The 20,701-nt window shown below is 38.6% G+C and overlaps 1 protein-coding gene across 1 annotated transcript in view; it reads right to left on the bottom strand.

Annotated features, from left to right (window-relative positions):
* Positions 1-6,173, bottom strand: part of TSPAN9 (tetraspanin 9) — an 86,185-nt gene extending 80,012 nt beyond the window's left edge. Inside the window, 2 exon segments of the mRNA XM_030450620.1 lie at positions 5,627-6,067; positions 6,069-6,173. Of these exon segments, the coding sequence (XP_030306480.1) occupies positions 5,627-6,067; positions 6,069-6,110 (483 nt within the window). The 5' untranslated portion in view covers positions 6,111-6,173.
* Positions 6,174-20,701: the final 14,528 nt, after the last annotated feature.

Genomic DNA, 20,701 nt, shown 5'->3' with positions numbered 1-20,701 from the left:
TGGTGCTTTGTTGCATTTGTTTGGTTTTGGATAGTCTTACCTTCATGGTATTGTACTGATGGCTTAAGTCATTAGAGTCAAAATACAACAGAAATATCACTTATGTCAAGAGATAAGCATCCTACGGTTACTCACTCTTTGTCATTATTCCCTGTTAGAAAATGGCGAATATCAGATAATGCAGCCAGGGGGAGAACAATATGAGTGTAATTTTTGTTCTAAGCTATCTATAGTTAGCAATTTTCTTCTCATTTCAGATATTTTCTTAAACCTCAGAGATTAACTTTCAGTTATGCAGGGAGACAAAGTCTCTTCACAAGACTTAGGTGTCTGTCCAACAGGTTCAGTGCAGCATTACACCTTTGTAGTGAAACACTGCACTACAGTGTATGTTCCAGTTTGGTATAAATAAATATGGACTACCTTATATAAACAGCTCTAAAATTTTCAGCTGCTTTCAGTGCCAACAGCTCTGACATTAGGTACACACAGAGAATGGACACGTTCTTCTTTCTTTTAGTCTGATCTGAGACTACAGTGAGGGTGACCACACATGGCTGCTGAGCCAGGGTCTATACGCTCACTGATAAATGTGAAACATTGCTTTGAAACTATAGGAAAAAAAATGTTCATTTTTCCCACTGTAAGATTATATTGGAGAAGTAATTAATGCAGAAACATACTCTTCAGGTCCAATAGTCTTTATCCATTATTTTAATAATAGGGCACCAACAAAAAAATTTCTGCATTTGACTTTTTGCTGCTACTTCTGGACCAGCAAATTTCCATTCCATCTCTTTCACTTCTAATTTTATGTTTTAGTGACAGGACAATGCTCACTGACTATTATAAAATTCACTCTGAAACTGAATATTAAATATATGAACTTTAAAATTAAGTTCCATTTAACTTAGGTAAATTATAACTTCTGCTTATAATTATGCCATTAATAAATCAGTATTACTCCCAGAATTTTTGCAGTATTTTAAATATAAAAAGTGAACAAATAAACCACACTCAGGATCTTCATGAGTATGCTTAAATTTTCCTTAGCTCTTCCTGAAATAGAGATCAGAGATTTAATAATCTTGCCATATGTTCCCCTTAATAACATGCATTTCATATTAAAATTTAGCAATGCTAAAATCTAACAATGCTTTGTTGTATGTGGACTCATTAACCTTAGATAAGTACATAGAACCCAAAATTTAACCACGAATACCATCTACCTGCAAAGTTCTCTAGTGAAGTTTTGATAACTTACACTGCTCGCTTCAAAATTTCCCTTTTAGGACCCTGTGAAATTATCATCTCACAAGTGAAATTTATTTTTAAAATTTATGTTTCACAGAACTTTCATTGTACAGACTGTGAGATTTTCTGATACATTTTGTGAAAATAATTATTGTAATCCTTTTCTCTAAACAAAACAATGAAGTGAAATCAGTCCTAAAAAGACACATGCCCTAATGTTTATATTTGAGGATTAACTTTCTTGACAATTAAGCTGCTATCTCTAGAATAAAAGCCCATTATTTTATTTCTTCTGCTGAGCTACACTGGCTACTCTGTAATCTCCATGTGTTTGTACACAAATATTCCTGAAGGCAAACTAAATCAGGCAACATTTGTAATCCCCAAGTCCCTTTATAAAACATATTATGCATTTAAGATGAATTCAGTGTAAACTGTCATCCTAGCCACACGGATAATTACTATAAGCTTCCTTAACCCTCAGCTCAGACTTTCCTGATCTCTAAAAGAAAGCAATGCCAGATGGCCAAGAACAACTGCTAAGAATCAGAAGGCCACAAAGAAATACCTGAAGCTCTTAGTGAAATGGTGGAGAAATGCCTTCTGTTTCAAGTTACTGCTGAGCCCACTTAGATCAATTTGCTTCCCAGAACTCATGTGTGATGCTTCCATGCTAACTAATATGCACACTACTAATTTTCAAAGCTTTTGTTGTCATGTACTCACAAACACTGAATTCTTGCTGAGCAGAAACAATGCAGCCCCTCTTTATGGTCCCTATCACAGTGACAGTACATTTGCTACATAATGACAGAGAAAATCCACTCACCACCCCACTTCTCCATCATCTTCAAACACATTGGTGTACACACATATATCTGTATATGTTAAAATACACCCTATATAAAAATCATGTGTGTAATATATAATATGCACATATAGTTGGTCTTAAAATACATATATATATATATATATATATGTATGAGGTGGCTGCCAGGCTGAAGGAGTGTAACAGCTCACTGCCACGTGAGGGACAGCTTAGGTTCCATACTGTTTCTCTATGTCAAAAGCAAATAATGGAAAAGGAGTCCTCTTCCTCTATAGAACGACATCCTTCTTTGGGCCAACACTGAGAATCATTCAAGACAAAAATGTCCAGCATTCTGGATGCCAAAGGATGCCACCAGTCTTCATTTTCAAAGTGAGCATTTCAGAAACATTGTTTCACTGTGAGCGAACAACACCTCCCATGAGATGGGATTTCTGCCACCACAGGCTCAGAACAATGTAGCCTTGTGACAAGCAAGCTGGTCAGACAGATTGCTTATTGCAGCTGTACAGCTGCTAAGCTGGCACCTGTTTAAAGACTCCCTAAAATGCAGTTTTCCGACCTCTGTTTCCAGTTGCCTGAATCAGCTCCTATGTGAAAAAGAAATAAAACAAGATGCAAGATGCTTCTTGTCTTTGTCACAAGGTAAGCGTGGCAGTGGCCTCGTCTCTGAAGACCAGGAATTTCATCATGTGTCACAGTTTAACACTGGCCTGGCAATTAAACCGAATAACAGATGCTCTCTATTAATGTCTCTCCTCCTTGATAAAGAAAGGAGAAAAAGTATAAGTACAAGACAGAAAATCACCTTTATCCTGGCCCAGACCAGGACATCCTGCTTCAATTCCCAGGTTTAGAAAGTTTCCATCTGAATAATGAGTCCTCTCTTTTTTAAAAAATGAGTCACCTTGCATTACTGAAAACAACAGTCACTGCTCAAGAGCAGGCCACAACTTCATGTTTTTGAACGTAAGTTTCCTAACAAAAATTCAGAAGGAAGCAATGAGAACAAGTGGGAATGGGAAAAAAAGGGTTAAGAAAGACAGGACTGAAACAGCAGGAGTGCTTCAGGACAGGGTAGAAGTGGAGGGCACTGGCAGAGCTGTGTGAGGAGTCCAGGGCTGGGCTAGCAGGAGAGTTCACATCAGGAGTGAGAGAGATACTGCCAGTGCACTGTGTCAGCAAGGAGCACGTACAGAGCCAAACATTCAAAACCTGCGAAATAGTCATAGTAGAACTAATATAGATTCCACATACAAAGGCAGAGGCAGCAAACCACAGAACACCTGCCTGTAGTATGCTTTAATCTAGCTTGTGTTTCCATAAGTATAAAGAGATTGCAATGGTATTCATTTGAATGGCTCAATAAAATAGCCTGGTTAAAAAATGTAAGAATCTAGCAAGACTGCAGTCCTCTGGAAGCATGCATGGGAACATCAAGATTGGCTTGCAAAATTGAATATAAGCCAGCTAAAGTGAAGAAAGGGAGACTTCTGATCAATGTAAAGCAGGCTAGTGGATCAAATTTCCATTGTAAACTACTTTCAAAAGCATCTCACATCTTGCATTTAGTATTTTTCCATAATCTCTAGGATTCACCACTCTGGAGTATCATTTTCACTCTGTAGAGCCTGGTTCATACATAAAGCATTTTTAGAATATTAGACAGAGATATGGTGACAAACCTTAATAACAGAAAGAGCAGCAATATAAGTCTCACATTAAAAGACATGGTAGGGAGGGTGTAAAAGGGATTAAGAGGTAAGAGCTGATGAAGCACAGGATACTGGAGAACTGTTCCAGATGGTAGGCTAGTTTTAACATAATAAAATACTGGTTTTGTATAGAAGTCCAGTGGGAGCTGAGCAAAGAGTAGCATGCAGATGAGTTCTGAAATAATTTGCATGTGCAAGGAATGGGAAAAAGGACTCTGAAGGTCAAGAAAATTGCGCTTGGGAAGGTGAGAAAAGCAAAGAATGATACTGCATCTAAGAAGGTGAGGGGCAAGAGAGACCTAATGACTGATCACAGAGGACATGAGTAATGATTAGAGAAAAAGCTGTTCCAAAACTAACCACAATATACAGCATATGAAAAAAATATTTCCAAGGTGTCAAAGTAATGCAGCATTGGGTCAAACAGACAGTTTGATTAAAAACCTGGTGTGTTCACAGTGATTAATTCCAGAAATAGTTAAGGCAACTTTCTGGTAGTTTGTGTAAAGAAAATAAAAGGGAAAAAAAAAAAGTAAAAATTCACAAGTGAAATTTGATGTCTTTCAGGGACCAGTTCTATCCTTCTATTTAAGCAAGACTCCCACAAGTTCAGTGATTGTAGTATTTTGGTTTACTACTGATAAAAGCTGAGTTACAGGAGTGATTCAAGACCATACCAAATCTCCCATTGACTCTTGCTCTTAAATGTTATTTCAGTAAGTAGGTCACGATAAAGAGAAAAGCTGCTAGTAGGACTCCTAATGTGAACAAGGACATTTCTACACCAGAGGTAGCTATTGGAACTAGACTGTTCATCTCCCTTTTTCCAATGTAAATCTAGGGATAGCAATTGCATTTATTTATGAGGCATACTTTGTATTTCTGGATCACAGCCATGAATTATTTTGTTCATGTGCCCAAGCTTTGCAAAAATCAGGAAAGCAGTGACCTTCAATTTCAAACTAAGCAAAAGATTTTGCATTGGGCTACATTTATACATCAACTCAGTATTTCTATTAGCCTGTGACTTTCTCAGTAACACAGTTCACTCAAGGATGCCTAGCTGCTACATGACTTAACTTTTCCTACCTCCCTTGTATGTGACAATACTTTGCTCAAAGTAGCCATTACACTTTTAACTTGCTGTGGCATTGTTACATGCCTCTTGGCTAGTGGAGGAAAATCAATTTTGATCCCTCAGAAGCAAATGCAAGTCTCCAACTTCAGTGTGGCTAACTGCAGCTGAAACTGAATCCAAGTTAATTCACCATTCCAGACATTTCACAGTTATGCTGATACCTCCAGAGGTCAGAATACATGAGATTTATTGTTTTTAACTGGAAAAATGGACTTCCTTCAAAGGAAAAAGCAGTTTGTCCAACGAAGTTCACAGAAGGTAAATGAGATTTATGATGATATTGAGAATGTACTTCAAATTTAAATTAACCTGCAGCTTAATGCAACACGAGGTATTACAACAGAATGCAAAAATCCTGCCACTGCAGGATTTTAATGCTACAGTAATTCTGCTCTTCCTTAAAGCAAAAATTCTGCCCTTTCTTAGATAACCCAGTTCAAAACACAGAACAGCAAGTTTGAGGAATTAACAGCCAAACTACAGTAACCAGGAGATAACAAAGATAAAGAAACCTTGTACATTTTTAATCAGGCACAAGTTTAACATTGAAAATATTCCAAGCAGGTATGAGAGAGAGGGAGGAGAGGGGAGGGGAGAACTTACTGTACTGCTTCAAAGATGCACTATACACATAATGCAGCAGTACAGGATACACTAGCAAATGAAGGCAACTGAAAAGGCAGTACTCACCCAAAATATTAAATTGAAAAGGAACATCATGTATTTCAAACAACACAGGCAGCCTCTTGCCATGTTGCACTTCTTAAATTCTAAAAGGAAAACAAAGGATAGATCCAGGTAAAAGACCACGTATTTGCTGCCTTTGGGTGCACTGTATTTGTCACTTTTTACGCCAGTCCCAGTCCCAACGCCGGTTCCGACGCCAGTGTGGCTCTGTGTGCGTGATCCAGTTGTACCATAGAAAGCTCCAGCAGTAAAACCTCGAACAAATTGCCTCCCTGAGGTAGATGGTTTAGCAAAATCTGAGTCTTTGCTGTCCAAAGATGGACTCCGGTGAATTGAAGAATCCTCACTACTTGACTTTTCCATGATCTCTCCTTTTACAGTTGTCAGAATCAATGTATAACATCTCTCTGCATTAAATGCAGTGCCTTGTAAATGCCACAGTGCGATAAGAGCTGTCTGTGTTTGGCTTCTCTTTTTCTTCGTACATAAATCAGATAATCACTGCAGAATTTATTCACTGCATTGTTGCTGGTTTTATTTTTTATAGGAATGTAGGCTGTACTCTATCTGTGGCATGGATTTATACATTAATATCCCATGCCAGAGCGTACTCATGATTTATCTTGATGAATCAGTTATGCAGAACTTCGTTTTTCATTCAGAAGAGCTGTAAGCTCTTTTTCTCTGCTTTTAGTCTACAGCCCTCTAATCTATAGGTAGCAGATGGTCCTTGCATCCATTTCCAAAAAGCTTCTGCAGTACACCTAGGAGACTCTGATTGAGCTGGAGCACTTTCCTTTCTCTCAGTTTCCCTCTCTGTGTCTCTCTGACTCCCTCTCACATGCTGTCTTTTTTCTTTCCACCCATTTGCAGTATCTCATTCAGTAACCTGCAACCAGAGCGCACTCTGCGTTTCACTGCCGCTGCCGTGAAATCATCAGCAACTGCAACCACTGAGTATTTCCCACAGAAATCCCTGACCTAACGATCGAGTAATAAATCCACCCTCCTGCTCGCTCCTCCCCTCTGCTTTCCATCAGGCCAGTTAGCAGAAGCCTTCTCCCCAGGGCACGCCTCCATGACATAATATCTTTAATAGGATTAGAATTACTCTTGACTATACAAGTGCACAACAGAAAATCTCTTTAAATGTCAAGTACTGTTTAGCTGTTTGTAAGCTAGAACTGTGAGACAGTGATACTCCTTTAATACTATAAAATACTGGGGAAGTATGGATTAGACAGGCAGGTGCTAACCTCTCCCTGCTCGCTAAATTAGCAGTGATTTACATTTTCTTCCTTCCTTAAATAAATGCCTTGGGACAAGGAACTGGAATAAATCTAGGACCCAGCACACTGAATAGGCACACTTCTAAGTTATATGTGCAACTTATGTGATGGCATCACCTGTGATATAATTAACCATAACCAGAAAAGCAGAGTTGCTGTCTTATGGGGCCATCAGTCAATTCTTAAAACTCTTAAAACGTAAGGATATCCGAAGCTGCTGCAGCTATTTCCAGTCTATTGAACTACTATGTCAGAGATTGCTCTTGTATATGGCAATAAGCCATCTTACACTGCAGGTAGTCTGTGAACTAGAAACACTGACCCAAATGTCACATTTCTTTTCCAGCTAGTAGCAAAACGTGCCTGCTAGGACCCTAAAACAGAGGACACAACTATGCACGTGTGTCTGTGAGCATGCATGCAAGTGCTGGGAGGGGAAGAGGAGAAATACTTCTGGTCATGCCTGGTGCTTCCAGATTTGTCATTTTGTCATAAGCATAAAAGCAGCACACCACTGGTGCAAAGTAATTCAGCAGATTTGAAATTCAGGTTATTCTTTTCCTTTTGTAGAGAAAGAAATCATATTAGGAGGCCACTATGAAAGAAATACAGCTACCAGGAAAAGCAAAAAATTATAAGCTATTTTTCACTGACCCTTTCATATGCACATTGTAATGCAATGCTAATTAATTCAGCAGGCACCTTTCAGAAAATATAATATATCATTTATTCACTCCTGGATAGCTATGCCCAAAAGCGCCCTTTATGTAACAACACCAATATCAACACCCTAGAGCAGTGCCGTACCTTTCCTGACAGTCTTTTTCCTGAGTAAAGATATCTCCACCACAAACTACTTCATATCATGAAATACCCAGTGTTTGTACATGTAATATCTTTCTCTCACCTCTTCTGCTCCAGAGCAACATTTTAAAACCAGGTAGGCCCACGACTGTATCAACAGCGTTTATTCACTTTGCTTTTCAGAAGTCATTTCAGAACTACCTGCATCAAAGGTGTCCAAAAGAAGGAGGAATGCAAGATTGACTACTCAGCAGTGTGTATGGCAACAGAAAAGCCTATACACAAAACACCCGAGTTTAAAAAGATACATTAGTAGTGACCAAAGTAGAACGGGCCACTTCTATACACATCTATGGTGCACATACGTATTTCAATGTGAGACTTCATCAGAAACCAAATTTCTCAGAAAAATACATGGATGAGAGGCCACGGCCAGGTACCTGCCTCAGACAAAAGAGCATGCAGAAGAAGTTTCATTCAAACCCAAGGCAAATGTCAGAGTATGCATTTGAAAGCCTGAAAAAACTCTCCTGTTTGCACATTGACTTACTGTGTCACTGCAATCCTGGGCTGCAGATGGATATTTTCAGTGGTTTTTACTTGTCACACAATATTGAACTTTCAGCCTAAACCTATGAGAAAGAACAAGTATTTTAATGCGTTTTTCCCTGTTGCATGAACTAGTTTGCTATAAAATTTACACAGACTTAGACTAGCTTAAAAAAAAATAAAATTAATAATGCTGCCCTCCTCAAGGTTTAAAAAAAATGAAAAAATATTAAATCTCTACAAATCCAGTATTTAAACATCAGAAACAAATTTTAAAAAAAAAGCAACTCGGCCTCCAAGCATTTTTTGCCTTTCCCTGGGTTTTCATTATCAGACCTTGTAAAAGTTTTTAAGCTTTCTATTTTTGTCTTCAAATACCACACAAGATTAGTTTTCCATTACCTCCAATGCATCTCCCATAAAGAGTTCCTGTGACTGATCTACATCCCATTTTATACTCCAGCATGAACAACTCAAGACATGTAGAGCCAATAATCAGCTTCAAAATCCAAGCTTGAGAAACAAGCACCAGGCCAAACAAGGTTCAGATCAGCCTTGCTGTGTGCAGAGAAAATATATGATGCTCTTACAGTTATTCTGTTGCCACCAGGGAGACTTCACAAGCTTCAGTAACCTTCCACCACTTGAATTTGCAGGATGAAGCAGCTTTATAGATTAGATGTCACTTCCTCCTGCTGGAACTCTAACTCAATATTTATGTAGCTCAGTTAATAAATCACACAGAACTGCTCGTTTGTTGGGGGAAAAAAAAAAAAAAGGAAAAAAATGGGAAAAAAAAGGGAAAAAAAGGAAAAAAAAAAAAAAGGAAAAAAAAGGAAAAAAAAAAAGGAAAAAGAAAAAAGAAAAAGCAGCAGTGAAAAAGCTGTAACCAGTTCATACAGCTGTGTTTTGACTGGCCACTGCACTTAACTCTGCCTCTGATTGAGACTTCAGTGGTAGGCATTGCTACAGGGCCATTCATCAGCACCTCACAGTGATACCACTTGACAGTGTAACCTCAGCACAGGAACAAACGCTTTGTTTCACTATGGTTCTCACCTATGTTAAGTAGGTAGGGCACGAAAAACACTCAGAAACTCACTCAGTTCTTCATTAATCTTTGATTACTAAATCACAGAATTTTGTTGCTGTGAGATGACTCCACATCAACAAAAATAATTTCAGTTCCACACACAAACGTCTTGGACAAGGCAAGAAACATCAGCCTATCACATCCAAATAGCTCAGCCAAGTATTAAGGGTAAGAATTTAGGCCACTTCCAGAAACCACATATGAAAATGGATGTCATGGGAGTAGCAGAAAAATGCAAAGGAAGTGGATTAGTAATAATGCCCAAACAACACAGGCTGGTTGTCCTACTGAAACTGATTTACTAGGTTCCCTACAGGGAACAGTCCACAATTGTCCTCAAAATATAGATCTGAACGACTTTAGGTTTTATGAGAAGTCACAAATTATTTAACATTTTGTCTCAGCCCTTAGTTTTGTCAAACCAGAATTTCAGTGACAATTATGCCCAGCTAGAGCACTGCTGAACCCATGCTTGCTTCTGCCCTATCAGCTGGTTGTGCACAACTGGCTTGTGGAACCATGCTGCAAAACAGCAAAAGTTGACCACGTTTATGAACTTATTTACAACCATGTCTTTATACAGACATAAAATGTTTTTCAGCAATATATAAAAATTATGCCTATTTTTCCACTACTAAAATTTGCAAACCCATTTTACAAGACATTTCCCTTAAATGATCTTGCTGATCCAATGAGACGGAGAGGTGTTATATTAAGCAAGAACAGGAACAAACACTAAAGGCTACGTAAAAATATCCTAAGCTTTTGTTATAGTTCCCCATGACTCTTGACTTGAAAATATTAAACTCCAGGAGTTTTTAAAAACCGAAAATATAACTCCAGTCACCACGATTTATGAGACATTTTAGAACTTATTATATATTTTACCTTGAAGTTTCTATTATGTAGGATAGTGCTACTGTCACCATTTTAAATATGGGAAACTTGAGGACCGAGACATTTGCTGCGGATGAATAGGAAATTGCTGGCAGAAAAGCAAACTGAATGTGCACCACACATGGCCTCCACTACTACACTAAACATTCTCAATTATTTTTAGAAATCATGAGTTTTAGTGACTCTGACACATGACTTCAGAACAATACCAAGCCCTCCAGAGAAACACACAAATGCATACACTAACAAGTGTTTGAAGGATAGGGTTCTTAAAATCATTCTTTTCTTTTGAATTATATTGACCAAGAACTCAGTTATACAAGCTTTCCTCAGGGTAACAAGGCAGAGAAAGAATCAATGCTGCTGAGGGTAAACTTGGTGACTACATCATTCCAAATCCTGGAAAGCCAGGAGAAGGAGATACGTAACAAGTGTCGGAAGGAATAATTTACAACAGTTGCATACAGTTGTAAAGGCATGAAAGCTCAGATTTAAAACAAACAAACAAAAAAACCACCTCATCAAATTTATTTTGGAGTAAGCTCAAAGGGAAAAGAAACTCAAAAAAAAGAAAATTTTTCTCCTAAGTGAAATTAGTATCACGTGAGAGGAAGAAAAAACCAAAACAACAGGACTTCATGCTCCTGCTTCAACAACAAATTGCTTAGAGGTTCAACCAAACCAAAATACCTGGAGTTCCCAGGGCTGTCAAGGGTGCATTTATCTTTCACAAAACTGCATTTTCCAACATGAGAAGTTTCCATTAGAAACAGTTTTGGAGATTCCAATCGCTGGTCCTAACTTCCCACATTATTTAGAGCATATATGAACAGTGTGTTATAAATGCTAAGAATCACTGCCAGGTGAGAAGAGATGAGAAGAATGCCAAGAGAAGAGAGAAATGCATAGTTAGTTTCTCTACTAGGATGAAAAGCAGCCACTTCTAATACCTTCAGAAAACCACTGTTTCCTTGGGTATTTGATGGACACACAGATGACAGAGGGCGAGACTGGATTCATCAAGAAACAGACTTGCTCACAGCTGGTTCCTGCATTCTGACCAGTAAATTACTCTCTTCTAATATTTTGTGAGAGAGGACAGAGACAAGCTCATGTCCTGTCTTCACCCTGCTGCAGGACCAAGAGTATCCAACAGGCATCATCTGACCCTCAGTTCCACTTGTAGAAAAAAAAGCCACTTACAGAGGCCAGCTAAAAGGACCTGGGACAGGTAAATGTAGGTAGACTGTAAGTCGGAAGGAAAATACAGAGACTCAGATGGGTTCTCAGAGGCTGGAGCTTCATCTGGCATTGGCATGGCTGAAGAAAAGGAGAGCTGGCAGAAAGACAGGAATGGGACAGCACTCCAGCATGAAGGAACTGTGTGAGGCAGAGCCCCTGAGAAGACACTGAGTTTGAGATTTATGGGGAAAGGATCTCTCTTTATAGAAACAGGAATTGAGAGCCTAGCCGCATCAATCCAACACCCACCTTCATCAGTTCTGACTTCATCCAGAGAAATTACCTTTTCCTGAAATTGTTACTGGAGAGGAAATTAATATACCTGTTTCCTCTGACATAAGGGCAGTAGCATAACAGCTCACAGTTGCTTCATCAGCAACTGAGAAATGCTCTTTACAGCCAGGGTGCAAAAAGGTAAAATCTCTCTGAATGGCCTAAACTAATGTAGTTTATACTTACATATACCAATAAGAACAGTTTGTCCATCTGACATGATGCCCTCACTAGAGGACTGATCAAGCAAATAAGATCCCGTTATAAGGTTTTCCACTGCACTAAACATTCTTTGTTACTTGGTCCCCAACATTTCCATTAAAAATAATTTACTGTCAAAAGTGCACATGTGGCTGAGATGTCTCTTTTAGGATTTCACACCAAAATCTCATTCTGTCTCAAAATCATACAAATGAAAGTTATAAACCATGTCAGGGACCTTAACCCACTGTGACCAGATGCAGATGATGATTTAACATCTTAATACACAGAAGACATGGAATATGAGGGTCAAAATGCAATGCGGAGTCCCAAACCTAAGAAAGTGTGGCTATGTCACACTATCATGCCAGGTGTCCCTCAGAGGCCCTCAGACTGAGCAACAATACTTGAGTTTCCAGAAAAACCAGAAAATCATAACTTTATAAAAAAGAGAAATCCTGCTACACTTAAGCTTCTAAATCAAAACATCTGTGCTAGTACATGGATCTTTTGGGGCTTTGTTTTCACTTTCACAAACAACAAAATGGACTACGCTAAATCTGGAAAAAGCCCTAGGAAAACTGATGTTAGAATGCAATTCACCATTGATACTTGCACGTTTATGAACTAAAATCAAAAAAGTCTGTTTATTTTTTGTTTCTGATAAGCCCTGGAAATTGAGTCTTCTTGGGCTTGGCAATGGAGATCAAGTCAACACATTTAACAGACTACAACCTAGGCAGAAAACAAGACTTTAATAGCTAGTTCTGTATATAGTAACTGTAATTGACTTTTTTTTTTTAATGTTTCAAAGCTACCTGATGAATTCTCCTGATAGTCGGTGAGGAAAAATAAAATTATGAGGGGCACATGCCCAGGTAGACAGGCCTATGCTTTGAATCAGGCTTTGAATCAGGCTGTTTATGTCTTTTAGCATAAGAAACTGTATCCCTTTAATTACAGGGCATTCATCTCATTTTCTAGAGCACTGAATATGTTGCTTCATCTCCATGAACAGCTAATCTTTAAATTCTGCTGAGAACTTAGCCTCATAATCTTACAGCAATGAGTTCCATAGGTTCCATATGTTAAAATACACAACAACTTCCTTTTAACCAGTCAGTATTAAACCTTTCAGCTCCATCCTCTATTTAGGCATCATCCCATAATTCATTATTTTGTAATCCTCTATTATATTCCATGTCATCTGTCCTTCATTAATCTAAGCATTTATCTTTTCAGTGTCTTCTTTTATTGAAAGCTCTCTGATTCCATAATAATTTCTGTTAATCGTCTTGGAGCTTCTTTCTAACTGAGTTATGTTTATACAGTAATCCTTTCCAATTTACTGATGAAAATATCTGTTTAAAGGACAAGAGTTACCAGTCAAATTCAAAGTTAATTTAATAAACACTGTTTCTTGTCAAGACCTTACCTTTATGACAGTGAAGTCATTCAGAATCAGTAGACCTTCCTTTATCATTCCTACTCTGCTTTCCTATTTCAGATTCAAAATTTGGTCTCTGAAAAGCTCGGCACTTCAGAGCCGAACTCCCTTTTAAAGCTTTAAAGCTTAAATTCTTTCTCATGCCTGTAGAAGGAAAGCGGCTTTTCTCACCACAGCTGCACCAGTTTAATACCAGTTACCTGAAAAACCATCAAGAAGCCCATCTTCAAGTCAGGGACCCCTTGTAATGGAACTAATATAAGACAAACCAAGCCTTGGTCATCAATGATGTAAAAAAATGTGCAGTGCTAACTGCTGTCCCCTCCCAGTACACAAAAATGTACACAGAGAAGTGCTTTTTACTGCACAGGGAAAATGAGATCAGGAGAGTAGAAAGCTGTCAACCAGGAGCAGGAAGGCAGCAACATCATATTCCTGATATGCCTATGGGGTGACACATCAGAAATCAGATCTTCAAAACCATGCTTTAAAAATTAAAGACCAAAAAAAGAAAGCAGGGACAAGAAAGTGAGACAGGTTCTTATTTACCAAGGGGTTTTTTTGTTGGTTTGTTGTTTTTTTTTTCCCCAGAGGTAAGGTACAGGATCCAAGTGCTTCTTTTCCAGCCCAGTTCAAGTGATAGTCCGTTGACTACGGATTAAAGGAAGCTAGCAAGTAGCAGAAGGCTTTGGCCTATCATAAGAGATGGCATCTCTTCTTCTTGGACAGAGTAGGAGAACATCATTAACACAAGAACTCTTCTAACCCTGTCTAATGTGTACAAATCCCTGAACAAAATCAGGTGGCTATGCTTTTACTTCTGTTCCAAAGAGGCTGTCTTTCATTAGCAGCCTGCTGTTCTGAATTAATTGACAGCTGCTGTCTGTGTATTAGGAGAACTGTGAAAATTTAATACAAACATATTAAAAAACCCAGCCCTCATACATATGGCTCCACCTGAACAAAGAACAAGAATGATGTAAGCATTCATTTTTAAAAGGCAGCACACATCTCTGAAGCTTCCTCAATTATGCCATGAAGGAACATTTCTAGGCACATTCCTCCCACAATTGAGTGGATGCCTTAATTGCTAAAATATTAACTTTTTGGCACTTAAGTATAAACAGGTGTGATTCTATGAATGGGGACACTTAAAACCACTGTGTCAGGGCTGGCAGAGACCCAGATGTCTACAATGGGCAACAAACTTACAGCATTATTTTAGGCTCTCTTTCCCATTAACTCATCAGCAGCCCCAGCCTCCAATTTCAGACATCACTGAAAGTGGCAGACCAATTACCTTACTGGAGAGCAATCCCCTCAGAGGTCTCTAAGTTATCAGAAAGCTGTTTACCAGCAGCATTTCCAAGCAAAACCTGATCCCAGGCTCCACCTTAAGGTCAAAGAGACACAGCTTTCATAAAGGAGTCAAACTGTCTAAGGAATACCTGCCAGAGCCAGTAACCTCACAGCTGAAAGTTGTCAGCAGAGTAGGCTGGGTTCAAGCCACAAGATTCCCCTCTGCTGGGCCCACAACATGACCCAGGGCAGAAATATCTGGAAACATGGGTCAGACCTAACCTCTACAGCCCTTCCTGAGGTCTACAAACTGTGGTGACAAGCTACTTTTCCTAACCATTCCCCTCACATAGCTCCTTTTGTCTTTCAAGAGAGAAATTCCTAAATGCATGCAAAATATTTTTTGCTTAATTCACTGTAACTCAAACACGCCAGAAGTACAATTAACAGCACTGCAAAAGTTCTGAACAAACCACTGCATTAACAGCCACATTTCATCTACTGCTTTGGGCTGGAGTCTTCTACAGCTTTCAGTAATCTACATATATCCAGAATAAAGTCCACTGACTCCTTCCTGTCTTGAAGATCTATAAAAACAATCCTACCTGAGCACCTGCATCTGTCCTTGCAATAAAGTTTATCTACTCTCACAATAAAGCTTCTTGCATGTTGTGCAGTAACCCTGTGTGATATGGTCAACTTCAGCATTAAAAATAGGATGCACATGTAATGTTACAATCATGCAATTAATGCTTTCTGCTTTGCCAACAACAAAGTCAGATTTCAATCCCAAGTGGAGGCAGAGACTTCAGTCACCTTACTCATCTTGCAAGAATGAGGCTAAATGGTTCTCATCTATTCTGCACAAGATCCAAGAATGGGTGTAAAATGAACCCAAGGTAAACCTCTTACTATAATCCAGCAGGTTTATGTAAGGTGCTGCTATTCATGAGCTTTGTGATCGGTGTCAGCTCCTGTTACAAGATTGTGAGAGATTAAAAATGACAACGGAGGAAAAGAAAGGAGAAAAAATTGGAGTACAGATTGAAGTGACCCTGTCTGCCAAGGCACAAAAATGATGCAGAAGTTCAATCACCTGATTTACAGTACGAGATGCTTAAATCTACAGTATATTAACGACCTTTTGTAAAGGCAGAAGTGTAACAGCAAAACAAAGTTTTATGACCTTACCCACATAAATTACAAAATCACAGAACTACCTTGGTTGGAAAAGACCTTCAAGATCAAGTCCAACCATTAGATGTTAAGAAAGACTCATTTACACTTGCTCAGAACATGGTGTGCTAGCTGCAATACCAGGCATTCAGAGCCTAATATGGGGTGTAAAGAATGGATGTAAGCATGTTTGACTCTTTCCCAAAAGCCAAGCCCACATTCACTTGAGTTTTGAAAATGTTTACTGGTACCATCAGAGTCTCTCAGAAATGAGAAAAAAAGATACCTTGATCAGCAGACAGAACTAGAATCTTGCAAAAATTCCTCATAGTGGCATGTGAAAGACAAAGAAGTAGAGTTTTTTGAGAGGAAAACTACTTGTGTAATTCGGTCTGCTTTGATCTATTTAAGTATGGAACAAGTATGTGGCAGTTACAGTCAATCGTCCTTTAGAAGCAGCACTTCATTAATTCTTCACAGGAAGATATTTTCCATTTACAAATTAATTGGGATGCTGCTATTTTGTTTCAGAACCAACCAGTATGAAGCTTCATGCTATGCTCTGCAGAGTGCTTCAGACAAATGTATCAAATACATAGCCATAAATGCTTAGTACATTATGTGTTTTAACAAAACATAAACTAAAGGCTTCCAACATGTAATATCACATAAAGGCAGACAGTGTTAGTATTGGTCCAAACATACTACATAGGAGTTAAATTTGATGCCCATAACAATGATACATACATGATCTTTCCTTCTTCTCTCCTAAATGTACATCTCTAGATTAACTTCAAAGCTAACCTGATCTGCTGAAAGGGTTTCTCAATTTCTTTGCTTTTAAAGAAAAAGCTAATAGAAAGTCTGCAATAATATAATCCATGTGGTAATGTTTTGTTTGGTTTTGTTGTTGTTTTAACCATATAATATCAGTGCCTATAAAACAGATCTATTCAGGTTTGGATATCAAACATGAAAGATACTGACATGAAAGACGTTTTGCTCCCTGGATTTTATCCAGCCTACGGCTCTCCCTCTGTGTTATTTTTCTCCTATGCTCCTTTCTTGTGTTGCTCTAGTCCCTTTCCTGACAAACAAAACATTCTCTCAGGCAACCCAGACACTTTTCAGAAGAGTTTTATGAACTCATGATCCTATCCTGTATTTGAAACCCAGCTTTTCTGAATTGACCACATCTCACACTTTTCTACTCCCCTGTCTCCAATAGTGCTGTTGGTTTTATTACAGGGCACTCTTGTGTTAGTATTTAGTGTTTCTATTACAGTGGCAAGGGAACTGTTATATGAAATATTTAGCAATACTGGGGTTATTCCCTTCTACTGTAAGCTAAGGTGAGATAATTTCACAGACTCAGTAATTAAAAGATTCTGTATGTTTGTCTCTTTTTCAAGAAAACCTACTTAAATCCACACTTTTAAACCTGATTCCAATTAAAACAAGACGGCATAAACTGCACTCCGAAATCCTATGTTTCTTGTATTCCAAGGATTTTCTTTGCTTTCTTTTCCTTTTAAGTCAACTTTAATGCTTTCTGCCTTAGACGCTGAAAACAAAGGTTCAGAAATTGTAACTTTGGCAAATAACTTGGTCTGAGACTGAAAATAAAGAGAAAACAAAATTCTAGAACTCTGTAGGTTTAAAGCAAATAAAAAATAATGAAAGCTTAATCAATAGAATCAGGAGTTACAGATTTCTGAACATACAAAGAGAACAGAGCTGACGAACTGAAAGGTGCAGTTTCTCTTTCTACAAAGTATTATTCCAAACATAACAATGGTTTGCACCTGTCCTGTAATTTGAGACCAGGTTTATATATTATGCTGCAATAAAGGATGAGAGTGTCTTGATAATTTCATAGAAACCTTATTACAATCAGTGCCTCCCAAAGAGTGCCAACTGCTATTCTGTAGCACTTTTAGCTCCATTTATGTAAGTGCCTCAGTTTTGTCCCTACTTCTACATTATATAGACTCTCTCAAATATCAATAACCTCTAACTACAGTCTAAAAGACTACATCAATACCAAGCAGTACAGGGAGGGGCTAGGGGGAACTGTTCCCTAATGAATGTTCCCAGGCACCAAAACCTTCAAAATGTCTATCACAGGACTACCTTGATACATTGTAAACATTCTTCATAATTAAGATATAATTTTTTTATTTTAATATAAAGAAAAAAAGACTTCAAAGCCAAAGAATCTGAAACAGATTTCTACACAGTGTCCTGCATTCTCAAGCGGTAAAAAAAACAGACCACTTAAGGCCTGCATGGTACACTGCTACATTACTGCTGCAAAGTGCTGTCATCCACATTCACTCTCAGATTTCACAGGCTGATCACAGTAGCTCTTAGGCACAATCTGTAAAACCCCGTTTTAAAGCAACCCAAGGATCCTTCAAAATTAAAAACCAGACATACATTATCGACGCGCATTTTCTTAACACTGGAAAATCTTAAAGCATTGACTTCTATGACAGAAGATAAAAGATGCATGCTTAGGGACAAGATTCCAAATTCATATGCTCTCAAGAGATGGTTACACACTAGTTTGAAATAAAACTGTAAGCTTATACAATGTTAATATTAGGGCTTTCAGCAGACACTAAGGTCAGAAAAGATGTTCTGCCCAACACATAAAAGACTCTCACTTTCCAGAAGGCTATTTATTCATTGTCTTTCAGTAGCTAAAAGACAGTTACAGAAGACAGTGCTACTTCCTTCACAAGGATGCATCTTGGCAGAAAAAAAAATAAGTTGCTCAGGGAAAAAACTGGTCTGGGTACAAGGGGAAAAAAATCCTTGGGTGGGAGAGCATAGAACATTGAGATAGATTGCTTAGAAAGATGGTGGAATCTCCCTCACTGGAAATACTCAAGACTCAGTTTAAAAAGTGCTTGGGTAACCTAAACTGAGGTCCTGTTTCCAATCTAAAGGTTGATGTGATTAAGATTTTGTCTTAATATCCCAAACTTGAGTCAGCCACTGATCCCAAAGCTGGGCTATGTGATTCCCTGGCACAGGATATTGTCTCCCTGGAGTGTGAAAGACTGACATGAGACTCTATAGTGCAGAGCTCTCCAAGGACAGAGTAGTAGAGACCTGCTTACAATGTAAGAACAATTGCAGGCACTGAAAAACTGGCAATCTGAAACTGCTATCACTCTGAGGAGCAGAACAAAAAACAGTCTGTTCCTTATCAGTAGTTATATTTGACAAATTAAGAACACCCTCATCCTATCAGCTGAGTATCTGCAGTTCATAAAGCCTGTCTGATCTGTGTGAATTAATTTGGTAGTTATCCATTCTAATCTGTTAACTACTGTCTTCTTGAAAAACATGTTTACAGAAGAAATGACACAACAAATTTCAGTCTTTTCCATCACCATGTTCTGTTTTTTTTTTCCCTACTGGAGTGTGAAGCCCATCAAGGGGTTTATTTGTCAGAATGCAGGACTTTCCACATGGAAAGGACTGTAATTCATTTGCAAAAACAGGGATTAGTAATTATTTAATGGCAATCCATCTGCCCCTAGAGATGTACCAGCTGCACAGATGAAGGGCTGTTTTAATCTCCTCAAGAATAAATTTCTGCAAGATCCCAAATTAAAGTTGTTTATATGGGAGAAGTAACCTTGATCCTTGAGTGCAGCAATGTCGAAATTTCTTTTGATGTTGTCACTATGTCGTGTCAGTAAAAAGCTATTCCAAGACTTTGATCTGACAAACTGCTACCAGGTCAGATGCACACATCTCCTTAACTGGGCATTATAACATAGGGTAATGTAATTTTTCATAAATAGGCTAAAAAGTTCTTTTAGATACAGCTTTTATCTTCTATAGCCCCAGTGAAAGAGTCCATGAAACTGCACAAAAATTATCAGTGGAGGAGAGAGAGAAAAGGAAAGCGGTGGGAGAAGATAAAGGGAGAAAAATCCTTTTTCTCACTGAAACATATTAGTTCAGAGTATCTTCAGATGCATGAGTGAATAAACTTTTTGTACAGAAGTCTGACTTTAACAGCTGTTGTTCCTTTAAGTGCCACAAGAGACACCAGATTTACTATATGAGTAATGTATACTGGCCTGGTTACTAAAGCTTTTCATCAAAATACTGAGTAAAGGACTATTTTTTCAAAGAGACAAGGCAATTTAGCAAGCAAAATGGTACTGCATCTGGCCACATTCCCAAACAACTGCTTTATTGCTAAAGCCTTTAACAGTTATGAACAGTCTTATCGTAGAATCATTTGGGTGGGTTGGAAGATACCTTAAAAATGGACTAGTTCCAACACCTCTGCATGGGCAAGGACAACTCCCACTGGATTGGGTTGCTCAAAGCCCAACCTGGCTGTGAACACTTCCAATGATAGGGCACCCACAAGCTCCCAGGGCAACCTGTTTCAATGTCTCACCACACTTAAGAATTTTTTCCTAACATCTAACCTAAATCTTCCCTCTTTTAGATTAAAGCTATTGCCCTATGCCCTATAAATACTCTCCAGCTTCCAGGTACTGGGAGGCTGCTGACTTGCTGGCCACACTTCTTTTGAAGCAGCCCAGGACATAGATTGGCTTTCTGGGCTGCAAGCTCACATTGCCAGTTCATGTTAAGCTTCTCACCAACTATCACCCCCAAGTCCTTCTCAGAGCTCTTTTCAAACCAGTCTCCAACCAGACTGTATTTGTGTTTGGGATTGCAGAACCTTGCACCTGCACTTCCTGCAGTTTGCACAAGCCACCTCTCAAGCCTGTCAAGGTCCCTCTGGATGCCATCCCTTCCTGCCACGT

The sequence above is a fragment of the Calypte anna genome, chromosome 1 (genome assembly GCF_003957555.1).
Source record: "Calypte anna isolate BGI_N300 chromosome 1, bCalAnn1_v1.p, whole genome shotgun sequence".
Lineage (NCBI taxonomy): Eukaryota > Metazoa > Chordata > Aves > Apodiformes > Trochilidae > Calypte > Calypte anna.
Note: the sequence above shows the minus strand (reverse complement) of the source record. Positions and strands in the feature narration are given on the sequence as shown.